This window comes from Thamnophis sirtalis, unplaced genomic scaffold, assembly GCF_051295495.1.
Source record: "Thamnophis sirtalis isolate CommonGarterSnake01/CBP01778 unplaced genomic scaffold, rThaSir2_p1.2 scaffold_8, whole genome shotgun sequence".
Taxonomy (NCBI): Eukaryota; Metazoa; Chordata; class Lepidosauria; order Squamata; family Natricidae; genus Thamnophis; species Thamnophis sirtalis.
The window spans coordinates 27,016,912-27,036,514 of NW_028261388.1; the positions used below are offsets into that span (position 1 = coordinate 27,016,912).

The following is a 19,603-nucleotide window of genomic DNA, read 5'->3' on the forward strand; positions in this document are numbered from 1 at the left end:
AGTTGACTCTCTTAAGATAATATATGTGGCCAACTAGAGTCAAAAACTAACTCGATGGCACAGAGTAAAATATAACTATACATTGTTAGCATTTTCTGTTACCTAGTTTTCCTTATATCATTTTTAAGGGGAAGTCAAATTTTCAGAGGTTAACTGGGCATTAGTGAGAAATGCATATTTTGTTGTTCTGTTGCTGCCATTCATTTACAACTCCAGATAGGAGCAATTTTGAGAGGCAAGCATTAAGGGAAATGGGGTCTCTCCCTCCCTTCCCCCGCCTACTATATTCCTCCTCTATATGTTTCATCTCCTGTTGTTTCTCCCCTGAATTGGAACTGCACTTATTTTTGTCTGAGAGACCATATTCTATAATGTGATAATAATCTTCTTTGATCTTTTAGAAACACAATGCTATAGAAAATTACAGAGGCTCTACAGTTAAAGGTTTATGTATGCTAAACTTTCATACATGTAGGCAAGTGCTAATGAGAAGAGGAAGCACAGAAAGATGTCAGGACTATTTCCACAGCCTCTTATTAATGGACATGCTATGTCATGAATGGCCTAACTGATATCCGCATTCACTGTATTCCATTTAAGCAAACAATTGTTCCTTCAACAACAACCAAATAAAAAGAGCAAAGTAACCTTTCTAAAAGATCAGAGCAAGCTCCAAGAAACCTAATTTATTACTCCAACTATTTTAAGCTGTACTTATCACCTCACACACTGAGTTTCTCCTCTTCTGTATCAGTGAACTTGGCACGGAGTGGAAGGTAGATATACTTTCAGTTATCTCTGGGAACAGTGGCCAACTCTCCTCCCAGCGACAGTAGAGAGACTCCATTCTGCTGCGGGAGAGAAGAGCTACGCTGTCTTATCATTGCTCACAAAGGCAACAGGGAGGCCAGAGCTCAGCATGAATCAAAGGGGCTTTGATAATCTGGCAGTTCTGTTTTATTTCTGCCAGGCCCAGACATAACACTATCAGCTCTATCAGGGTCAGGTGGGAAATAGTACAGATGTACGGGTAATGAATGTGTCTGCCAATACAATTGTTAGTATAGTGGTTGCTGATACCTAAGAACCTCTGGGCCACAATAGTTATGTCTGTCTGCTTATTTAGAATGTTGCCTGGCACGTAGGCATTTACTATGAGACATAAAGAAAACAGCATACTTTATTTTCTGTTGTCTTGTTAGATTCCCTTTCCCAGTTCTAAAGATGCTTATGTTAGCTTTTTTTGCTTCTGTACTAAATCAATACCTGAACAAAGGTATTTTAAATGGAAAATATATAGTGAAAATAGGGTCACCGAGAAACGAAAGGAAAGTATTACTAGGCTTGGGGGAATCTCAAGCTTTGCAAATGCAAAAAAAAACAAAAACATTTTAAATATACTTAACGGAGAAGTACCTGCCCAATGAGAAATAAGCATGTTGAGTAGCATAGCATAGTAATGCCAATGTAATGAAAACTTGAAGGAATACATGGGCGATGGGAGAAGAATGTAATCTTGCCCGGGTTTAAGATGAATTGAAGCATCTATCTCTCCTGCCACATTCATAGACACATTTCAAGCGAAATAGAAACTCTCCTTGGTAACTGCACTTGTGCTTAAGGAGTTCCTGCCAAGAGAGATTAGGTCAGCCCACCTTTTATTATACTAGTACTGCCACAAGCAAGACCCTTTATTTTTTTTCTACAAAGAGTTTAGGTGTGTAAGCTGCCTGCACTGTGAGGTGTGTTTTCATTCTCTCTTTCTTGTATTTAATCATTTTATTTGTCTTTTTAATTCCTTTTAATTTAATTTTAATTCTTTATTTATCACTACATTATTTTATTCTTATTTTTTTAAGCTGCCTCAAGTCCCATTTTTTAATAGAAACACGGTCCATTTCTGCTACTGAAATCACTTGCCCTGTTTTTCTCTAGCTGCAGAAGTTAATATCAGAAAGGATGAGTCAGAACTAATCTAATCTGTCCTGGACTCACGACTCCTGCTCAAAGAGCAGATGGCCGTCACAGCTAGGAGACCCTTTGCACAGCTTCAAGTTGTGCACGCCTTTCCTGCATCAGGATTCCCTGCGCTCAGTCGCTCAAGCCCCAGTTATTTCTCTGCAATCTGGATGATTGCAGTGCCCTCTACATGGGGCTACCCCTGAAGTGCATTTGGAAGTTTCAACTAGTACAGAATAGTACAGCATGAGCAGCCTTTGGGGGCCTTACAATGGCCCATGTTACACTGCTGCTCCACAAACTGCACTGGTTGCCGGTTTGCTTCCAGGTGCAGGTCAAGGGATTGGTTATCACCTTTAAAATCCCCCATAGTATGGATCCAAGTAACTTGAAGAGCTGTCTCATCCCTCTACGGCAAGCCTGCCCTACTCATGCTTGGAGGATAGGCCTGCTGCAGATCCTGTCGGTCAAGGAACTCCAACTGGTGTGATCCAGAAGAAGAGGCTTCTCTACTGTAGTGCTGGCCTTCTGGAAGATCCTGCCCCCAACCTCCTGTCTTCGTAAGACCTGGCTCTGCCAGTTGGCCTGGGGTCCCAATGTGGGAGTACCACACTAGAGATGGCTATAAAACTAATAGTAAATTTAAAATTTTTGCAAGCTAATGCAGAAATCGGAGGGAATGGATTAGTGGAAATTCATCCTGCCTCTGACATAATTTTTCGCAAACTTTTAGTCGGAACAATTTGACTAAATTCAGTAATTTAATCTTCATTCATCTGAAACCAGTCCATAGCATTTCAGCATATATGTCAAAGAATGTCAGTAATTTTTATTAGCTTTTATTTTGTTCTTATTTTTGGCTTCATTTATAAGTACTTTAGAAAAATCTATGGGAATATTTCCAAGTTCCAAGTATGATGAAAAACGCACTCTAAAAATGCCAACAACTGAAAACGATCCAAACAATTACTATATTTTCCAAAACTAGTAGATTACAATAAATTACTGGTTTCTTGCAGCAGATAAGCCAGGAACAAGGGCCCCATGTTTACGTGGGTCTTAAATAAAACATTGATCAAAGACAGTTTGACCATGGGTATACATTAATAGGAAATCCCATAAAGAGAAATATTTTAAATTTGATAAGGGAATAAGAGAAGGGAAACCTGGGTATCCTTCATGCTCTGAAAACATGACAGACTGTATTCTTTGAAAAACAGCATAGCAACTTTGATATACTAGAATTGTCAAGGCTCTGATTGTTATTGTGAGAAGCTAACCCTGTGTTTTACTGTGGAAGGAAGGAGATGATAAGGAAGCAGCATTAGACATATTTGAGTTTCTAGTCTTTGTTCAAGGAACGAATCATATTGGCATTTAATTACTAGCAGGCAGCAAATTGGCATTGTAACAAGAATTCCATACTTAATAAAGCCATTGAGAAATCCAACTAAAACGTGCATATAATACTAAAGCTGTATATAGGAAATGGCTATAAAATAGTATAAGTTTTATGAATCTATGCAAAGAAGAAATTGAATCAAAGCATGGTTTATTAACATTGCTTCCCAATACATCAAGGCCAGAATGTAAAAAAAAAACCAAAAACTCTGGAGGGTTGCACAAAAAGTATTCCACTTCGGTTAGGCTGTTAGCAGCTAGCCGTCTTGGCTCATTACAAAATTGCTCCCCTGTTGCTAATATAAGTGAGTAGAATTCTGAGTGTGCATACAGAAAGCTGGTCTGTTTCCAAGACTGAATTTTACAAAGAAGTGGTGCCCAGGATGATACAAGATTTGATGCTTTTGTGGAAAAACAACATAGAGTCAACCCACTGAGAGCAAGTATAGTCTTATTCAGTTTTGATATTATTTTTATTACAAGTATTATTACTAATATTTTTAATCTACACGTAACCATGCTCTTTGGCCCCTAGAGGTCATCTGTGGGGCTTACCATAAGTCATAAATGCTATTCATACCTTATGTCATAGTCGCACAAAGCTTGCTGATCCTGTTCTAAACATGCTTCCTTAAACTACTTTCACTGGACAGAACATGGAAATGATTGTTTCTGTTTCATTACAATACAAATGCAAGGATGATGAGGGAATTGTTTCTGGGCATAAATATATAAGGGCAATAAATGTGAATATGTGAGAAGTGGGACTGGAAGCGTGTTTCAATATGTTTTGTGTATGTAATAGAAAGATTGGGGAAGATATATCAAATGAACTTGATTGAGATAATAAGTGTTTGCAATTGGATTTTCTTTTTTGGGAATCTTATAGACAAAAGTAACTTTTTTGTCCTTCTGTTGCCAGTGAAGTTTTATTATACAAAAATAATTTCCAAAAAATGGAAGGTAACCGCTTCTTTTGGATCTCTCACTCACTCTCACTCTCTCCCTCCCCCCTTCTCTCCCTCTCTCTTATTGCATGAGATTCTTACCATGTCTGTAGTTTTTGATGGTTTTCTATAAACTTCTTGTCCTGCCCCTCCCCTTTTTTCTTTTACAATCAAGGTTGAATTGCCCAAACAGTGCTAACGATTATCAGGCCTTATGGCACTCCATCCTCAGCCACTCTCCCAACTATGGAATGCCAGAGATGGTTTTCTTTTCTCCATAGACTGAGTTATAGCCAACATTTAGCCATCCCAGATTAGATTCCCTTGATTGCTGACTGTCATTTATGAGGCTTTGGGATCCAGTATACTATTGCCTCTCAGGGCTTAGATTAAGAGTATGGGCAAGAAAAGTCAAGATGATAATGATGACGCAAATGAGCTCTACCTGCTTTTTATGCATATCACCCCATTTCAATCACACTCTGAGATGCTTTGACCTGAACTTCTGCTGGCATTTTGACATCTCTTAGTTCCTGGGTTGGGTTAGGTTTACTACCAGCACTAGCCGGCTGTTGGTGTTGCCGTTGCCGTATAAGCAAGTGTGCCTGTTGGTGTTCACAGCTGTTTTTGTCTCTTTGATCTGTTCACAGTTCTCAGCCACTTGTCTTCTGAAACAGCTCCTGTCATATTTCACCTCCAGTCACCCTCTCTAAACTGGTTCTGGCATTCTCCAAGTTGGCTCTGTCCTTAGTGCCTTTGATCAGCCCAGTTCTCATCTCATTTTCCAATGAGTGTTTTCTCATAATGCAACCCTAATCACATCTGGGTGTGGGATGATTCTTTTGCAGCTGGAGCACAGCTAATTCAGCTGCTTCAAAATCCAGGAGGGAAAGTTAAAAAAAAGGGGGTGGGAGTGAGAGTCTTGCATAAACTGTGGTAAGGTCATCCTTCCAAACTGCTTTCTGTTATCATGGGAAAACCAGCACTTGGCTTTACTTATGGCTGTAAGAGTGAGAGAGAAAGAGCAAACATGATTATAAAAAGTTTTCCTCAGTCAAGGCTCTTTTGGGATATGAGGGAGGCCTTTAGAATTAATTAAGGTCATCAGGATTGCAAAATCATGCCAAAATCAATCCTCTACAAATGAAATTGCATATATCCAAATCACAGCTAAGCAACAGACTAAGTGTAAATAAAGTATAGTACGATTTAGATTCTTTTTCCAATAAACCAAGCTATATACTGTGAGCAAGGCCAAAGGAGAAAGAAATTAACTGCAATGGAGATTTCATTTAAACCTACCCTCCTCCCAGACATTCCATAGCAACTGAGATTTGCCCTTAATGTGCAGGAATATATGGGTTTTCCTTTATTAAACAAGTGATTAGGTGCATTTGCTTTGCTTTGGAAGTCAATAAATATACTTTTTGTGTAACAGAATAATTATCTAGCCTCTGAACTGAAGATCTGCCATAAAATGCTAGTTTTGTTTAGGCAGGAATTTATTTTAAAGGAAAAAGCATTCAAACATGTGAAACTTCACTTTCACACCCAAAGCTGCAACTTAAAAGCAGTATCATTGCAAACAAATTATTGGTTGGTTGTTTAGTTATTTATGGAATAAATATTCATGTTGGTCCATGTTTGTTCTGGGTGTCTTTAGGATTCTATAGCTGCAGTTTTTGTAAACAATTCTAAGTTACATAATAGCGTGTTACCAATTTCATTTTGTTTTTTTGTTTTTATGGTGTTACAGAGTTGTTGTTTGTTTATTTTTTGTATTTATGGCTTTCAGGTTTTTAGACTATACTGTAGATATTTCAAGAGTTTTGCATTGTGCAGGACAGAATACGTTAAATATATATGTAAATATGTAGGAAAGATTATGAGACCTCGCCAAAATGTTGCTAAGACAATCTCAATCTCTCACAGGTGGGAACTTGTATGGTGCGTATGATTAGCACATGTAAGATAACATATGGCAGGGGTGTCAAACTCAAGGCTCAGGGGCTGGATGCGGCCCATGGGGTACTTAGATCTGGCCCGTGGGGCTGCCCTGGAAACAGCAAAGGACCAACCTGCGGTGCCTCTGCCGGGCTCTGTTTTTGGCCACAACAGCCTCCTGCAGCCCTCTGGCAGTGAAAATGCCATGTGCAGCCCCCATGACCTCCATTTTCACTGGCAGAGGGCTATAAAAAAAACTAAAAGTAAAACAAAACAAAAGGAGAAATGTTTCCGCTTTTGCATTTGAGCATGCAAGAAGGGACAGGAAAGGAGAAAGGGAAAGAGGAAAGACAAAGAAAAAGAAGGAAAGATGGGAAGAGAGGAAGGAAGGAAAAAGAAGGAAATAGGGGAAGGAAAAAGAAAGGAGAATGAAGAGGGAGGGAGGGAGGGAGGGAGGGAGGGAGGGAGGGAAGGAAGGAAGGAAGGAAGGAAGGAAGGAAGGAAGGAAGGAAGGAAGGAGAGAGATATTATAATGAGAGGACGGTAGGGTCTGCCGTAGCACTTGGCCATCACAGATGCCCTCAATACAGATGCTATTGGCAACCCCACCCTCCCTCCCAAGATCAAACCCAACCCTGTTACAGCCCTCAATGAAATTGAGTTTGAGCCCCTGACGTGTGGCTTCTTTAAACAGTCAATTTTTCCCACTTTACTTTGGCTTTTCATGCTACTATCTGTATTTGCTATGTTAGTTTAATTATAGGAATCTATCCTATTCCAATCTATAAACATATGAACTTAGCCTAGCATATGCTGCCGTTCTCCTTCCCAAATCATGTGTCAAAAGCTGTTTGGGTGCCTTTGCTATTTATCACCCTGTAAGGGTCTAGGACTTTCATTACAGAACACAGAAACTTGGAGAGCTTCTAGTCCAGTCCCCTGCTCAAGGCAGGATAATTTATATCATCCTAGTCAAATTGTTATATTTAGTTTATTCTTGAAAACCTCCAGCAATGAAGCACCTACAACTCCAGAAGGCAAGCTATTCCATTGATTAATTGTTATCAGTGTCAGGAAATTTCTCCTTAGTTTAAGGTTGGATCTCTCTTTAACAAACTTCCACCCATTATTTCTTGTCCTGCCCTGTGTTGCTTTGGAGAATACACCAATCCCCTCTTCTCTGTGACAGCCCCTCAGGTATTGGAAGAAAGCTATCATGTCACCTCTAATCCTTATCTTTGAAAGGCTAGACATACCTAGCTCCCTCGTTCATTTTACTATTTAGCCTCCAGGCCCCTTATCATCTTTGTTGTTCTTATCTGCACACTTTCTAGAGTCTCAGCATCTTTTTTATATTCTGGTTACCAGAACTGAATGCAGTATTCCAAGCTATATAGTGCACTATAAAGCGGTACTATCACTTCTTGTGCTCCAGATGCTATTCTTCTGTAGATGCAGCCTAGGATGCATTGGCTCTTTTGGCAGCTGCAGCAGCAAACTGTTGCATCACTGCTCATTGCTGTGGTGGTCCACTAGAACAGTGTTTCTCAACCTTGGCAACTTGAAGATGCCTGGACTTCAACTCCCAGAATTCCCCAGCCAGCATTCGCTGGCTGGGGAATTCTGGGAGTTGAAGTCCAGGCATCTTCAAGTTGCCAAGGTTGAAAAACACTGCACTAGAACACTTAGATCTTTCTCACAGTTACTATTTTTGAGTCAGGTACCATCTATTCTCTACCTATGCATTTGGTTTTTCCTGCCCAAATGCTGGACCTTAACTTTTCTCACCATTGAACTGCATCTTTTCATTTTTTTTTCATTTTTTCATTTTCCCTTTATTTGTATGCCGCCCTTTTCCCTGGGGGGACTCAGGGCGGCTCACAATTCAAAAAGGGGGGGGGGAAGGACAAACATTTTACAACATAAAGACACTACATCATTTAAAAACACAACAGTCACACAATTCGAGTGGGGTTAGGGTCTTAACCCCAGGCCAGCCGGGACAGCCAGATCTTTAGGGCAGCGCGGAAGGACTGGAGAGTGGTGAGGGTCTGAATCTCCACGGGGAGTTCGTTCCAGAGGGTCGGAGCAGCCACCGAGAAGGCCCTCCTCCGGGTAGTTGCCAGTCTACACTGGCTGGATGATGGAATTCGGAGGAGGTCTAATCTATGCGATCGTATCGGTCTAGTGGAGGTAATTGGCAGTAGGCGGTCTCTCAAGTCTCTCATCTTATTGGATAGGCCCAATGTTCAAGTCTGTGGAGATTCTTACGAATCTTGAATGTATCTTCTAAAGTGCTAGTGGTAATTCCTTCCAGTTAGGTATCATCTGCAAATGTGATGAGTTCCCCTATTTGCTCTTTAGATCATTTATGGAAAGTACTGGGCCCAGCTGCATGCTTTCCTCCAAATAGATGTAGCTCTATTGAGGATTACATACTTGGTGCGGTTGGTCAGCCAACTGCAAATCCGTTTTGTAAGGGTACTGTCTGTTCCATATTGTTCTACCTTATCCAGAAATAGGCTGTGGTCTATTTTGTCAAATGCCTTACTGAAGTCCAAGCGTACTATGTCCACAGCATTTCCCTGACCCACTAATTTGGTCACTTTAGCTAGAAGGCAATAAGATTTGTCTGACATGATCTGTTTTTAACAAAATATACTGGCTTCTAGTAATCGCCTTGTTCATTTCTAGATCCTCACAAATTCACCTCTTGAATATTTTTTTCAAGATTTCCCCAGATATTGATATCAAGCTGACTGGCCTATAATTTCCGGGTTCCGGTTTGCTCCTTTTTGTAGATAGGAACAATATCAGATCTTTTCCAGTCTTCTAGTAGTTCCCATGTGGTACAGAAGCTTTGAAAGATTACATTCAGTGACTCTGAGATTATGTTTGCCCACTCTTTCAGAACCCTGGGATGTAAACCATCTGGCTCAGGTGATTTGCATTTCGTAAGGGATTCTCTTACTAATTCCTTGCCTATTTTGATTTGTATATCTTTTAAGTCTCCCTTGTTGCTGCTTTTGATAGATTGGGCTTTTTCTTCTTTTTACTTAGAAACAGATGCAAAGAAGAATCTAAGCAGTTCGCTTTATCCCTGTCCATCACCTTTTTGCCTTTTGTTCCCATTAGTTATATTGCTCATCTATCATTTCGTTGACTTTCTTCTTGTTCCTTACATATTGAAAGGAACTTTTATTATTATTATTTTTGGCATTACTTGCCAGTCTTAGCTCACTTTGGGCCCTAGCTTTCCTGACTCCATCCTTACAGATTCAGGCTATTTGTTGATATGTTTTAATTATGTATCCCTCTTTCCATTTTTTATATTTGACCTTTTTCTTCCTCATATTGTCGGAGAGCAACCATGCTGATCTTGTTTGGTGTCTTGTTTTTTTTTCTTTCTTAAGTATTATTTTTCCTTGTGCCTTCATTATCTCATTTTTTAGGGTTTCCCAAGCATCTTGAACTGTTTTTCCTTTTAAGATTGCTACCCATGGAATCCTTCCTAGTCTCTCTCTTAGCTTGTTGAAGCTAAGCCTAAAATACTAATCAGACTTAGTTCAGTTGCTTGGTTGTATTATGGTGAATTCAACTCTGACATGGTTGCTCTCCCCCAAAGTTTCTATAGTTTTACCCCCTCAGCCATTTCATCCCAGTTACTAAGGATAGCTGTCCGTTCCTTCCTCTACCTTTTGTATAATAAAGTTGTCCGGCAAGAAACATGTTTGATCTCCCACTCACTGAAGAGTTTGCTTCCTAGTTGATGTCATGGTAGTAAAGTTCCTCATTACTACAGTGCTGTTTCCTCCACACCTCACCTAACTGATTAGCAAAGAGTTCATCTATTTGCTCCAGTTGGTTGGGTGGCCTGTAGGTATACACATATAGCCAAGATGGTGAACCTATAGCACGCGTGCCACAGGTGGCATGCAGAGTCCTCTCTGCGGGCAAGCGAGTCATTGCCCCAGCTCAGCTCCACCACGCATGTGCACGTACCTCCCGCCGGCCAGCCAATTTTCAGGTCTCTGCAGCGCATGCAGGAGATGCATGCGTGGGGGTGGGGAGGTCACATGTGACATGCCCCAGCCCATTTGTGGGCCCTGGAGGCTTCAAGGTGGCCTGCTAGGTCCAAAACGGGAAGGGGAGTTGTGTGCGCATGCGCGGGGAGGTCCCAAGCACATTTGTAGGGTGCGTGGGGGTGTCTTCCACGTGCATTGCACAAGGACAAAAAGGTCTGCCATCATTGAATATAGCAAAGTCATTTGTTTTTCCTTACATTTTCCATCTGCCTACTGTGCACTGGGGTAAAAATGTTAACTACTGTTTCTTTGGATTCCTCATGGCAGTAGAGAAAGTCTTGGAGGGTAAGGCAAGGAGGCAGCTGGGTGGTTGCAAGTGCAAGAGAAGAACATTTGTGTGTGTGTGCCAGGAAGACAGAAAGTTGATTATCCAATTTGTTACTATATTAGTACATAATTGTAAAATGGAAATAGAATGTATTATCTTGATCTCTCTTTTTTTAGGTCTAGTGAGCCCCTTGGAGGTTTTCATGAATACCAGGAGTGTTGAAGTTGCTCGGGGTCAGACAGCGATCCTGCCCTGTACTTTCACCACTAGTGCTGCACTCACTAACCTTAATGTCATCTGGATGGTCACGCCTCTTTCCAATGCCAACCAACCTGAACAGGTACTAAGTCCGATTTGAAAAACGGATGAGCTCCTTTTTGTCTTTCTTTCTTGTTTAGGGTTATATCTGCCACATTTCTCCTAATCAGACTGAAATTTTTCAACTGTGGAAAAGGCTACACAGCTTATCTCTACAGTATATCAGATGAATAAGAGGAATTCTCAATCTTTCATTTCCTTAAGCTTTTATCTGAATCTTGGGGGTCTTTATTTTAGCTTTATTTTTTGCCGGCTTTATTTCAGGATATTTTTAAAATGAAAACATACAAATGAGGGTTACGGCAGATCTACAGGCTCCATGATTTCTCCAGTTTGAGGGAATACAGAACGTTGCAGAAATCCATATTTGGAGCTCAGCGCCTGATCACTGGTCTTATGATTTCAAACATATGGTACATAGTAGAGCTCTTTGTGAGGAAAAAAAATACAGAGTGATTTATTACTCCTCTGACATGGTAACTGGATCATCATATTATAAGTAGCAAAAAAATATTACAGCTAGAAAATTAGGTAGTTATTTCATTACCTTTTTATTGTTGAAACTTTTAATCAGTTTACTGATTCATTCACCTTTCATTTTATTCCACAGTTGATGTGGAATCATGGAGATTATTATTCTTATTTATATCTTTTTTTCCCCAAAAACCTAACCAGTTTTCTCCTGTCTGTAACTTCAGGCAGGTGCTATCGTGCATGCTACTGGTGGGAAACTGAAGGAATTCCAAATAAAACCCTGTTTCTTGTTTGTTTCCATTGAAGCCATGCTGGAGCAGCCTTTACAGCAGGGGAGGGCAATTTTTCCAGGGTCAGGAGTCACAACTTGCTCCCTCAAGCAGCTGAAGGGCTGCAGGTGACATCACTAGGTAGGTGGTGAAGTCACAGAAAGGATGACTGCAGGAATCCCAGTCCTGCTGTATAAACTACAGGGCCTTCTGTAACCTTTGCCTGTACTGTAATGGCTACAGACAGAGGATGACATTCTTTTAAAAATTAGCACCATGCCTACAAAGTTTCAGTTAACTACAGCAAAGAGCTCTGGATCACTTCCATTATTAATAGCAAATAAGTTTGTTTTCTGAATTATTCTTTTTTTTCCAAAACACACACTGCTATTACAGATAAACATAAGAATTTCTTTTCAGAATCAATTTCCGCAAAGTTTATTGCTATTTGTTTTCTACTCGTGTGTCATACCAGGTATCTTGTGAACATAGTACCTTACATTTCATTGAGGGTTCTTTTCTTCAGTTAGGTAACAGTTTCTAGATTCATGAAAAAAGCTTTCATCAAATTGAAACTTTTTTAAAAAACTAACAAACTTCTTACGCTTTTATACAGCTTCCTCCAAAGGTGGGTTCCTACCGGTTCGGACTGGTGCGGCTAAGTAGATAGTAACTTGGCTGGCCACGCCCCTGAATTGGTTCTGTCAGCGGTGCCGTAGGCCCTGCCATCTTAATTTTTTTATTACTGTGCATGTGCACACAATGCACATCAAGCACGCGTGCAATGCACATCAACCTTGTGCGCACCCAAAGCGTGTCCCAGAGTGAACCAGCAGTAACAGAAGCCGGAAAACACCCCTGGCTTCTTCATATATAATTTTGGAGAATGTTAGCCTGTATTTCCCATAACAGCAGACTCTTAAATTGTTGCCCTGTATTCTTCATGCATGTAGATGGTCACTTGCTGTCACGTTGGCTCATATGATCAATCAATATCTTAAGGAAAAAGAAATACTTTTTTTGCTTTGTAAACACTGATTCCTTAGCACCGCAAATTTAAGTTTGGAATTTCAAGGCGAAAAATTGAAATCCATGGAATTCAATCAGAAGGAAGATCTGATTTCAAGTGAATTCTATTTCTTTAGAAATAGGTAATGAGTCTAGGAAGGAATGGGCACAAGAACTTTGATACTTATTTTTCTGGGTTAAGTTTTGTCTTAGTTCTTCATACAAACTCAGTAATTTGATGCTTATCTCTGTCCAATAGTAAATAATTTTTTCTTTAAATTATTTTGTGATTTGGAATCCATTTTAAACTTTTACAGAAACTTTCTTAAGTTGAAACCAACCACTGCCATCCAGTGGTCCCTATGGATGTTTCAGCTTGACCAATTTGCCAGGAGTTTCATTTTCCCTTTTTACTAACTTATAATATTTTGTTGAATTGACTAGTTTTATAATTTTTGATATTACACATTTCTATTTTAATATACAAAGCTATAAAAAGTTATTTTTATGCATGATATGTACTTTTATTACAAAAAGTTTGATTTTGTTTATTTCTTGTGAGATTGGCTGCTACTTTTATCTTTTTGTGCTGTGTACACAAACACCGATTTTGCATTTATATTTCCCCAATTACATCTATATAACGGTGTGCGCACTTTTTGATTATTTTATTCAATTTTCTTTATGCATTTTTGTAAAAAAAAAAGTGATTTTTGACCATAAATAAAGTAAAAGAAATCAGCATGAAAACGTCTCCATACCAGAAATAAAAGAAACAGTGCGTAAAACAAGGATCCAAAAACCAGGTTTATGCTAGACACTGAAGTATTTTTAAATCACATTATACAGGTGAGATATTGTAATCAGAGCATAATGAGTACTTTCTTACTCTAACCCAGTATTTCTCAACCTTGGCAACTTGAAGATGTCTGGACTTCAACTCCCAGAATTCCCCAGCCAGCATTCGCATGGCTGGGGAATTCTGGGAGTTGAAGTCCAGACATCTTCAAGTTGCCAAGGTTGAGAAACACTGCTCTAACTTTTAGTTTGCATGATATGATGTTTTGTCTTTTTCAGGTTATTCTTTACCAGGGTGGTCAGATTATTGATGGTGCAGCCCAGTTTCATGGGCGAGTGGGGTTTGCAAAAACAATGCCAACCACCAGTGCCTCCATCTTCATCAACAATACCAAGCTCTCAGATACGGGAACGTACCAGTGTTTGGTGAATAATCTACCAGACCGAGGAGGACGGAATATTGGAGTCATTGGGCTCAATGTCTTGGGTATGATCTTTGTAAAATGGATGATAGATTTAAAATATGGAGGTGAACTGATGTACAACTTTCTTTTTAATTTTAATTGTAAGCAAGCTTCTGGAGCAAGAACTGCTGGCATGTCAGTGGTCCATCAGTTTTGCACAAGAGTGCTAGATAACTATAATTTGCTTTAACTCTATGATTCTTCCCAGCTTCATTCATGAATAGAATAGAATTCTTTATTTGCCAAGTGTGATTGGACACACAAGGAATTTGTCTTTGGTGCATATGTTCTCATTGTACATAAAAAGACAAGATACATTCGCCAAGAATCATAAAGTACAATACCTAATGATAGTCATAGGGTAGAAATAAGCAATCATATCTGAAATATATTTCATATATGAAATAATGCAACAGTAAAACAATGGGAAGGGGTTAGAATTAAAATTGGTCTCGCTCCAAAACTGCCATTAGCAACTCAACTCTCTGCATATTTTTGTTTTCATTAAAGCCACTCCTCATTTAGTGACTACCTTGGTTAGGGACCATTCACAAATATGAGTTAATAAAAAAAAATTTCTGCCCAATATATGCAATTATCAGCAAATTCCAGGTGCCTAAAGACTGCCAGAGGGTCCTAATAAACTAATTAAGATCACAGAGCTGAGCTTGTTAACACAGTAAGCACTTTTTAGAGAAGTGTTGCCTGAGGAAAAAAGCAGGAAGAGATAGTTTCTTTAACCATTGTCCCGTGAGGGAGCAAAAATGGAGTGGGGAGAGTATCAGACAGTGTCCTTTGAAACTTCTCTCTCTCTCTCTCTCTCTCTCTCTCTCTCTCTCTCTCTCTCTCTCTCTCTCTCTCTCTCTCTCTCTCTCTCTCTCTCTCTCTCTCTCTCTCTCTCTCTCTCTCTCTCTCTCTTTCTCTCTCTCCCTCTCCCTCTCTCCCCCTCCCCCCCCTCTCTCTCTCATTCTCTCTCTCTCTCTGTGTATATGTGCTTATTGACCATTTCACTTAGCCATGTTGTTGGGCAGAATGTAGTCAGTAAACAAGGATAGGATGTAAATATTTCATTACAATTATGACAGAGTATAGGAAAGGAGGCATACAAAGCAACTGGAGATAACAGAATATTGTACTTAGGTCCACCTTGTTCTGACCCAGCTCCCTAAACACAACAAATCCTCTGTAGTTCAATCAATAACCGTCTCTCTGACAACTTTTTTCCCTCTTTCCCCTCGGAGGAATCAGGTTGCATTGATGCCCTGACTCCCATGCTGCCTCCTCATCTGATTTGGCTGCTGGAGCAGCCGGTGTCCAACAGGCCACAACACACCTAGTTTCTGCTCTCATGCTTGGCAGATGCTTAACCTGCTGGTTGGTGAGATGTTGAAGAGGGAGTACAATAAAACCAGTTCGTTAAACCTATCACTGCCTACTACAAAAGGCCCACTCCCAAATCAGAGCAATACAAATTAGCAGAGATGGGTAACTGGAAGAATAAAGGCAGAAAAGAATGGCAGTAGAAATACAGGTAGTCCTCGACTTACAGCAGTTCATTTCGTGACTGTTTAAAGTTACAATGGCATTGAAAAAAATGAGTTATGGCCATTTTTCACACTAATGTCCATGACAGCATACCCCTGGTCATGTGATTTACATTCGGACGCTTGACAACTGACTCATATTTATGATAGTTGAAGCGTCCTGGGGTCATGTGATCCTTTTTTGTAACTTTCTGACAAGCAAAGTCAATGGGGAAGCCAGATTCACTTAACAACCATGTTGCTAATTTAACAACTCCAATGATTCGCTTAACAATCGTGGCCAGAAAAGTCGTAAAATATGGCAAAACTCACTTAACAAATTTCTTACTTAACAACATAAATTTGGGGCTCAGTTGCGGTCGTAAGTTGAGGACTAGTTGTACAAAATGACTCAGGAGTGGCTATCACTTTAGTTGAATAATAGTTGAATAATAGGGAAGGCCCTTCAGTCACTTAGTATCCCATCTAACTGCCTGGTTTCCATACATATAATTCTCAACTTACAACAATTCATTTAGTGACCATTCAAAGTTACAACAGCACTAAAAAGTGAATTATGACTGTTTTTCTCACTTACGACCATTGCAGCATCCCCCATGGTCATGTGATCAAAATTTATATGCTTGGCAACCGATTCATATTTATGACAGTTGCAGTGTCCCAGAGTCACCTTTTGTGACCTGACATGCAAAGTCATTTCACTTCATTGTTAAGTGAAGCCAGATTCACTCAACAATCATTTTACTAACTTTAAACAACTGCAGTGATTCCTTTAACAACTGAGGGGAAAAAGGTCGTAAAATGGAGCAAAACTCAGTTAAGAATTATCTTGCTTAGCAACAGAAATTTTGGGCTCAATTGATGTCATAAATTGACAATTATCTGTACTCATCGGCCACCATGTTTCCCCGAAAATAAGACAGGGTCTTATTTTCTTTTGACACCCCCCCCCCAAAAAAAATAAGCACTTGGACTTATTTTTGGGGAAGTCTTATTATTTTTGAAGTGCAGGAAGCAGTGAGCGTAGTCACCTCATGGCTGCTTTGTGTTGCAATCTTTTCAGGGGGGGGCTTATTTTAACGCATGCGCTCAAAAGCCCACTTGGGCTTATTATCTAGGGAGGTCTTATTTTTGGGAAAACAGGGTATCTCCTTGCCAAAATCAATACCTGCAGATTGTCATTTAAATTTGTTGCCAATATGTTGTTCTTTTTTAAAAAAAAATGAATTTGTTTTTCTTAAAATGCCTTTTAAATTCATAGCTTGTTTAGATGAAAGTGTAGTAATTTTGTTGACACTGCAGAAAGGAAGAAATAGTTCAAACATATACACGCACACTTTGTTACAAAAACCCACACCCCAACAACACCTACCATATCAGATATTAGTATTATGTATCACTTAATCCTTTGTTGCATAATATAAGTGTATATGGATACTTTGGATTCATTCAGGGACCAGAATGTCAGAATAGCATCCTTACCCAACATGTCTATATTTAATATACAGGGCATTCAGGAAATATTCAGGCTGCTTTTTTCAATTTTGTAAACTGACAACAGGATTTTAGAAATGTCTGTAAACAAAATTGACAAAACTAAGGAGGTCTGAATACCTTCTGAATGCATTGTAAAATAGTCGAGTTTCCTGATTTCTAATGGGGGAAATTGAGATAGAAAACCCTTTCAACTTTTTCCCTTAAAAGATAACTTTTGTAGTTCTGGTATAAGTGGAACAGAAGTGGGTTATGAGATATTCCAGTTAGCTTTAGATAGTAGAAGATACAGGAGGACTGTTAATAGGAGCCAGAAGTATATGATAGAACCACTTACAGAAGGCAAAGAATTCTCTCTACTTTTGATTTATTGTGGCACATTTTCAAAAGTTTTTGCTAGTGTTAAAACTACCTTTAAACTCTGTATAGTTTATTTTTAGCACTTGCTTGACCATATTAATATTTGGTGCTTTTAAGAATTTGGTACATACTTTATTCCTGGTTGTACTATCTTTCTCTACATTGATTGTAAAAATAAATCTCATAACCTTATCAATATAAAGAAATTTAGCTTTAAAGTAAAGTATTTTAATCGCATCTTTATTGTGATAATTGAGAGGGACTACAGATGTTGTTCTTCCCTGTGTGGACAGTAATAAAAATGGCCATAATTAAGCCTACAATTATGACTGAGCTCAGTTGCCAAAGATTAACAGGTTGAAAGTTATTATGTACTTGAGAAAAAGTGACATAAGATATATTCTCAGAGTTACGACTGCCAACCAACCCTACAATTACATGATTGCATTTTGGGCATTTGGTGATATTTTTTTTTGCTATTTTCAGGCAAAAAAATGGCAAAAGTATCCATTGTATAAAAAGGCTTCGAACTGTATGTGTAATTTGATAAACAACCATGTAGTTCACTTTAATGACAGTTTTAAAAAAGGTAATAAAATTGAGTCAGGTCACATGGTGCCTCAACTTATAACCACCATGGCTTGCGACTAAAATAGCATTTGTGGTCATAAGTCAAGGACTACCTATAGCAGGTCTCAGCAAGTTACCTTCCCTGTGTTGCTTCCTTATCAGTCTTGAGCATCTGTATCCTCTCTTTTAAAAAAAAAATGTGTCTATATTTGTAAAGATGACAAAAATGTTAAAAGAAAAATTACTGTAAATAATCCATGCCATCTTCTATTGTAACAGTTCCTCCATCTGCCCCTGACTGCAGAATTCAGGGTTCTTTGAATATTGGTAGTGACATCACACTGAGTTGTAATTCAGAAGAAGGCATCCCTCGGCCAACTTACAAGTGGGAAAGGCTGGATAATGCTCCCAAGCTGCCTCCAACATCCATCCAAGGTGACCATTCTTTCTTTCTTTCTTTCTTTCTTTCTTTCTTTCTTTCTTTCTTTCTTTCTTTCTTTCTTTCTTTCTTTCTTTCTTCTTTCTTTCTTTCTTTCTTTCTTTCTTTCTTTCTGGACACCTGACTAATTTTTCTTAATTTATTTTGGTTGTCATGTGGTCGTAAGTTTTGCATTTTGCCCCAAACGTCTGCTTCAGTTACATCGGCAAAGCACCTGAACCAAGCATGTTATGGAAGACAGGCAAGCAATTAATGTTGTCAATTAATGCTGATATTATCAATTAATGCTGATAATCTGAATGTAAAAACTCATTAAAAGTAACAAGCAAGAGAAGGGAAAAATCTGTTTTGGGTGATAAAGACAACCAAGCCTGAAAAGCATTGGGTGCCCTCTAGTGGAATTCTAATTAGTTTAAATATTTTTATGTATGAAATAAAATAGCACACATTACTTTGAAGTAATGGTAGCTAGTTATTTTGGCAAATTGGCCAGAAATCCAATGGGTCAAATATTATGATAAAATATACTATAAAACATAATAGTACCATCCTTAATTGTTTTTCCTTGTAATATATTTTACAGGAATAGTAATACCAGGCAATCAGGTTCACATAGCTAAGGTGACTGTGAAACATCATGTACCCCATAACAACAGGTTATGTGATATCACAAAGGATTTCAGAGTTTTGGCAGTGCTGTCTGCCCTCACATGAAATAAATGCTAAAAAATAAAAATAAAACTTTAAAGAGGAGAATTCAAGATGGAAATATCAAAGAATAGATGCATGCTCTTCTGCTTGTTTCAGGTTTTTTTTAATCAAAAAGAATCATGTTCACAGCAGTCATAAAAGATTATTGTAATAATTCAATTGCATTGTTCTTTTAAATTAGTTTATATTTGATTGTTTCAAGGGTACAGTACTTGGTTTTTTTAAAAAAATGAATGTTCAAAACATCTAAGTCAGGGGTGTCAAACTCGTTGCCCCAGGCCAGATATGTCACATGCTGGTTTAGCGAAGGGGGAAAAAGTCCTTATACATCACGCAACACCGCTGTGACGATGCAAGTTTGACACCCCTGATCTAAGTATTTGCAACATAAAACTTTTTTTTAAAAAAAATGTATCAGTAAAAAATGCAGATAGTCACTTTATTCCAAAAGTCTTATTAGATGCAGACAGATAGACATATGGCTATATTTCAGCAGCTGATGAAAAGTGAGTAATGATAGTAGACAGACTTTTCAAAGTGTTTTGCCGAG

The 19,603-nt window shown here is 38.8% G+C and overlaps 1 protein-coding gene across 3 annotated transcripts in view; it reads left to right on the plus strand.

Moving 5' to 3' along the window:
• Positions 1 to 19,603, plus strand: part of IGSF11 (immunoglobulin superfamily member 11) — a 164,678-nt gene that overhangs the window by 135,650 nt on the left and 9,425 nt on the right. For 2 of the 3 annotated variants that reach the window (XM_014062811.2, XM_087721318.1), the window contains exons 2-4: positions 10,781 to 10,944; positions 13,751 to 13,958; positions 18,183 to 18,338. In XM_014062811.2, coding sequence (XP_013918286.1) covers positions 10,781 to 10,944; positions 13,751 to 13,958; positions 18,183 to 18,338 — 528 coding nt within the window. Of the gene's footprint in view, positions 1 to 10,780; positions 10,945 to 12,481; positions 13,523 to 13,750; positions 13,959 to 18,182; positions 18,339 to 19,603 lie in introns of those variants that run through there. The other variant, XM_087721319.1, reaches the window with a different exon arrangement.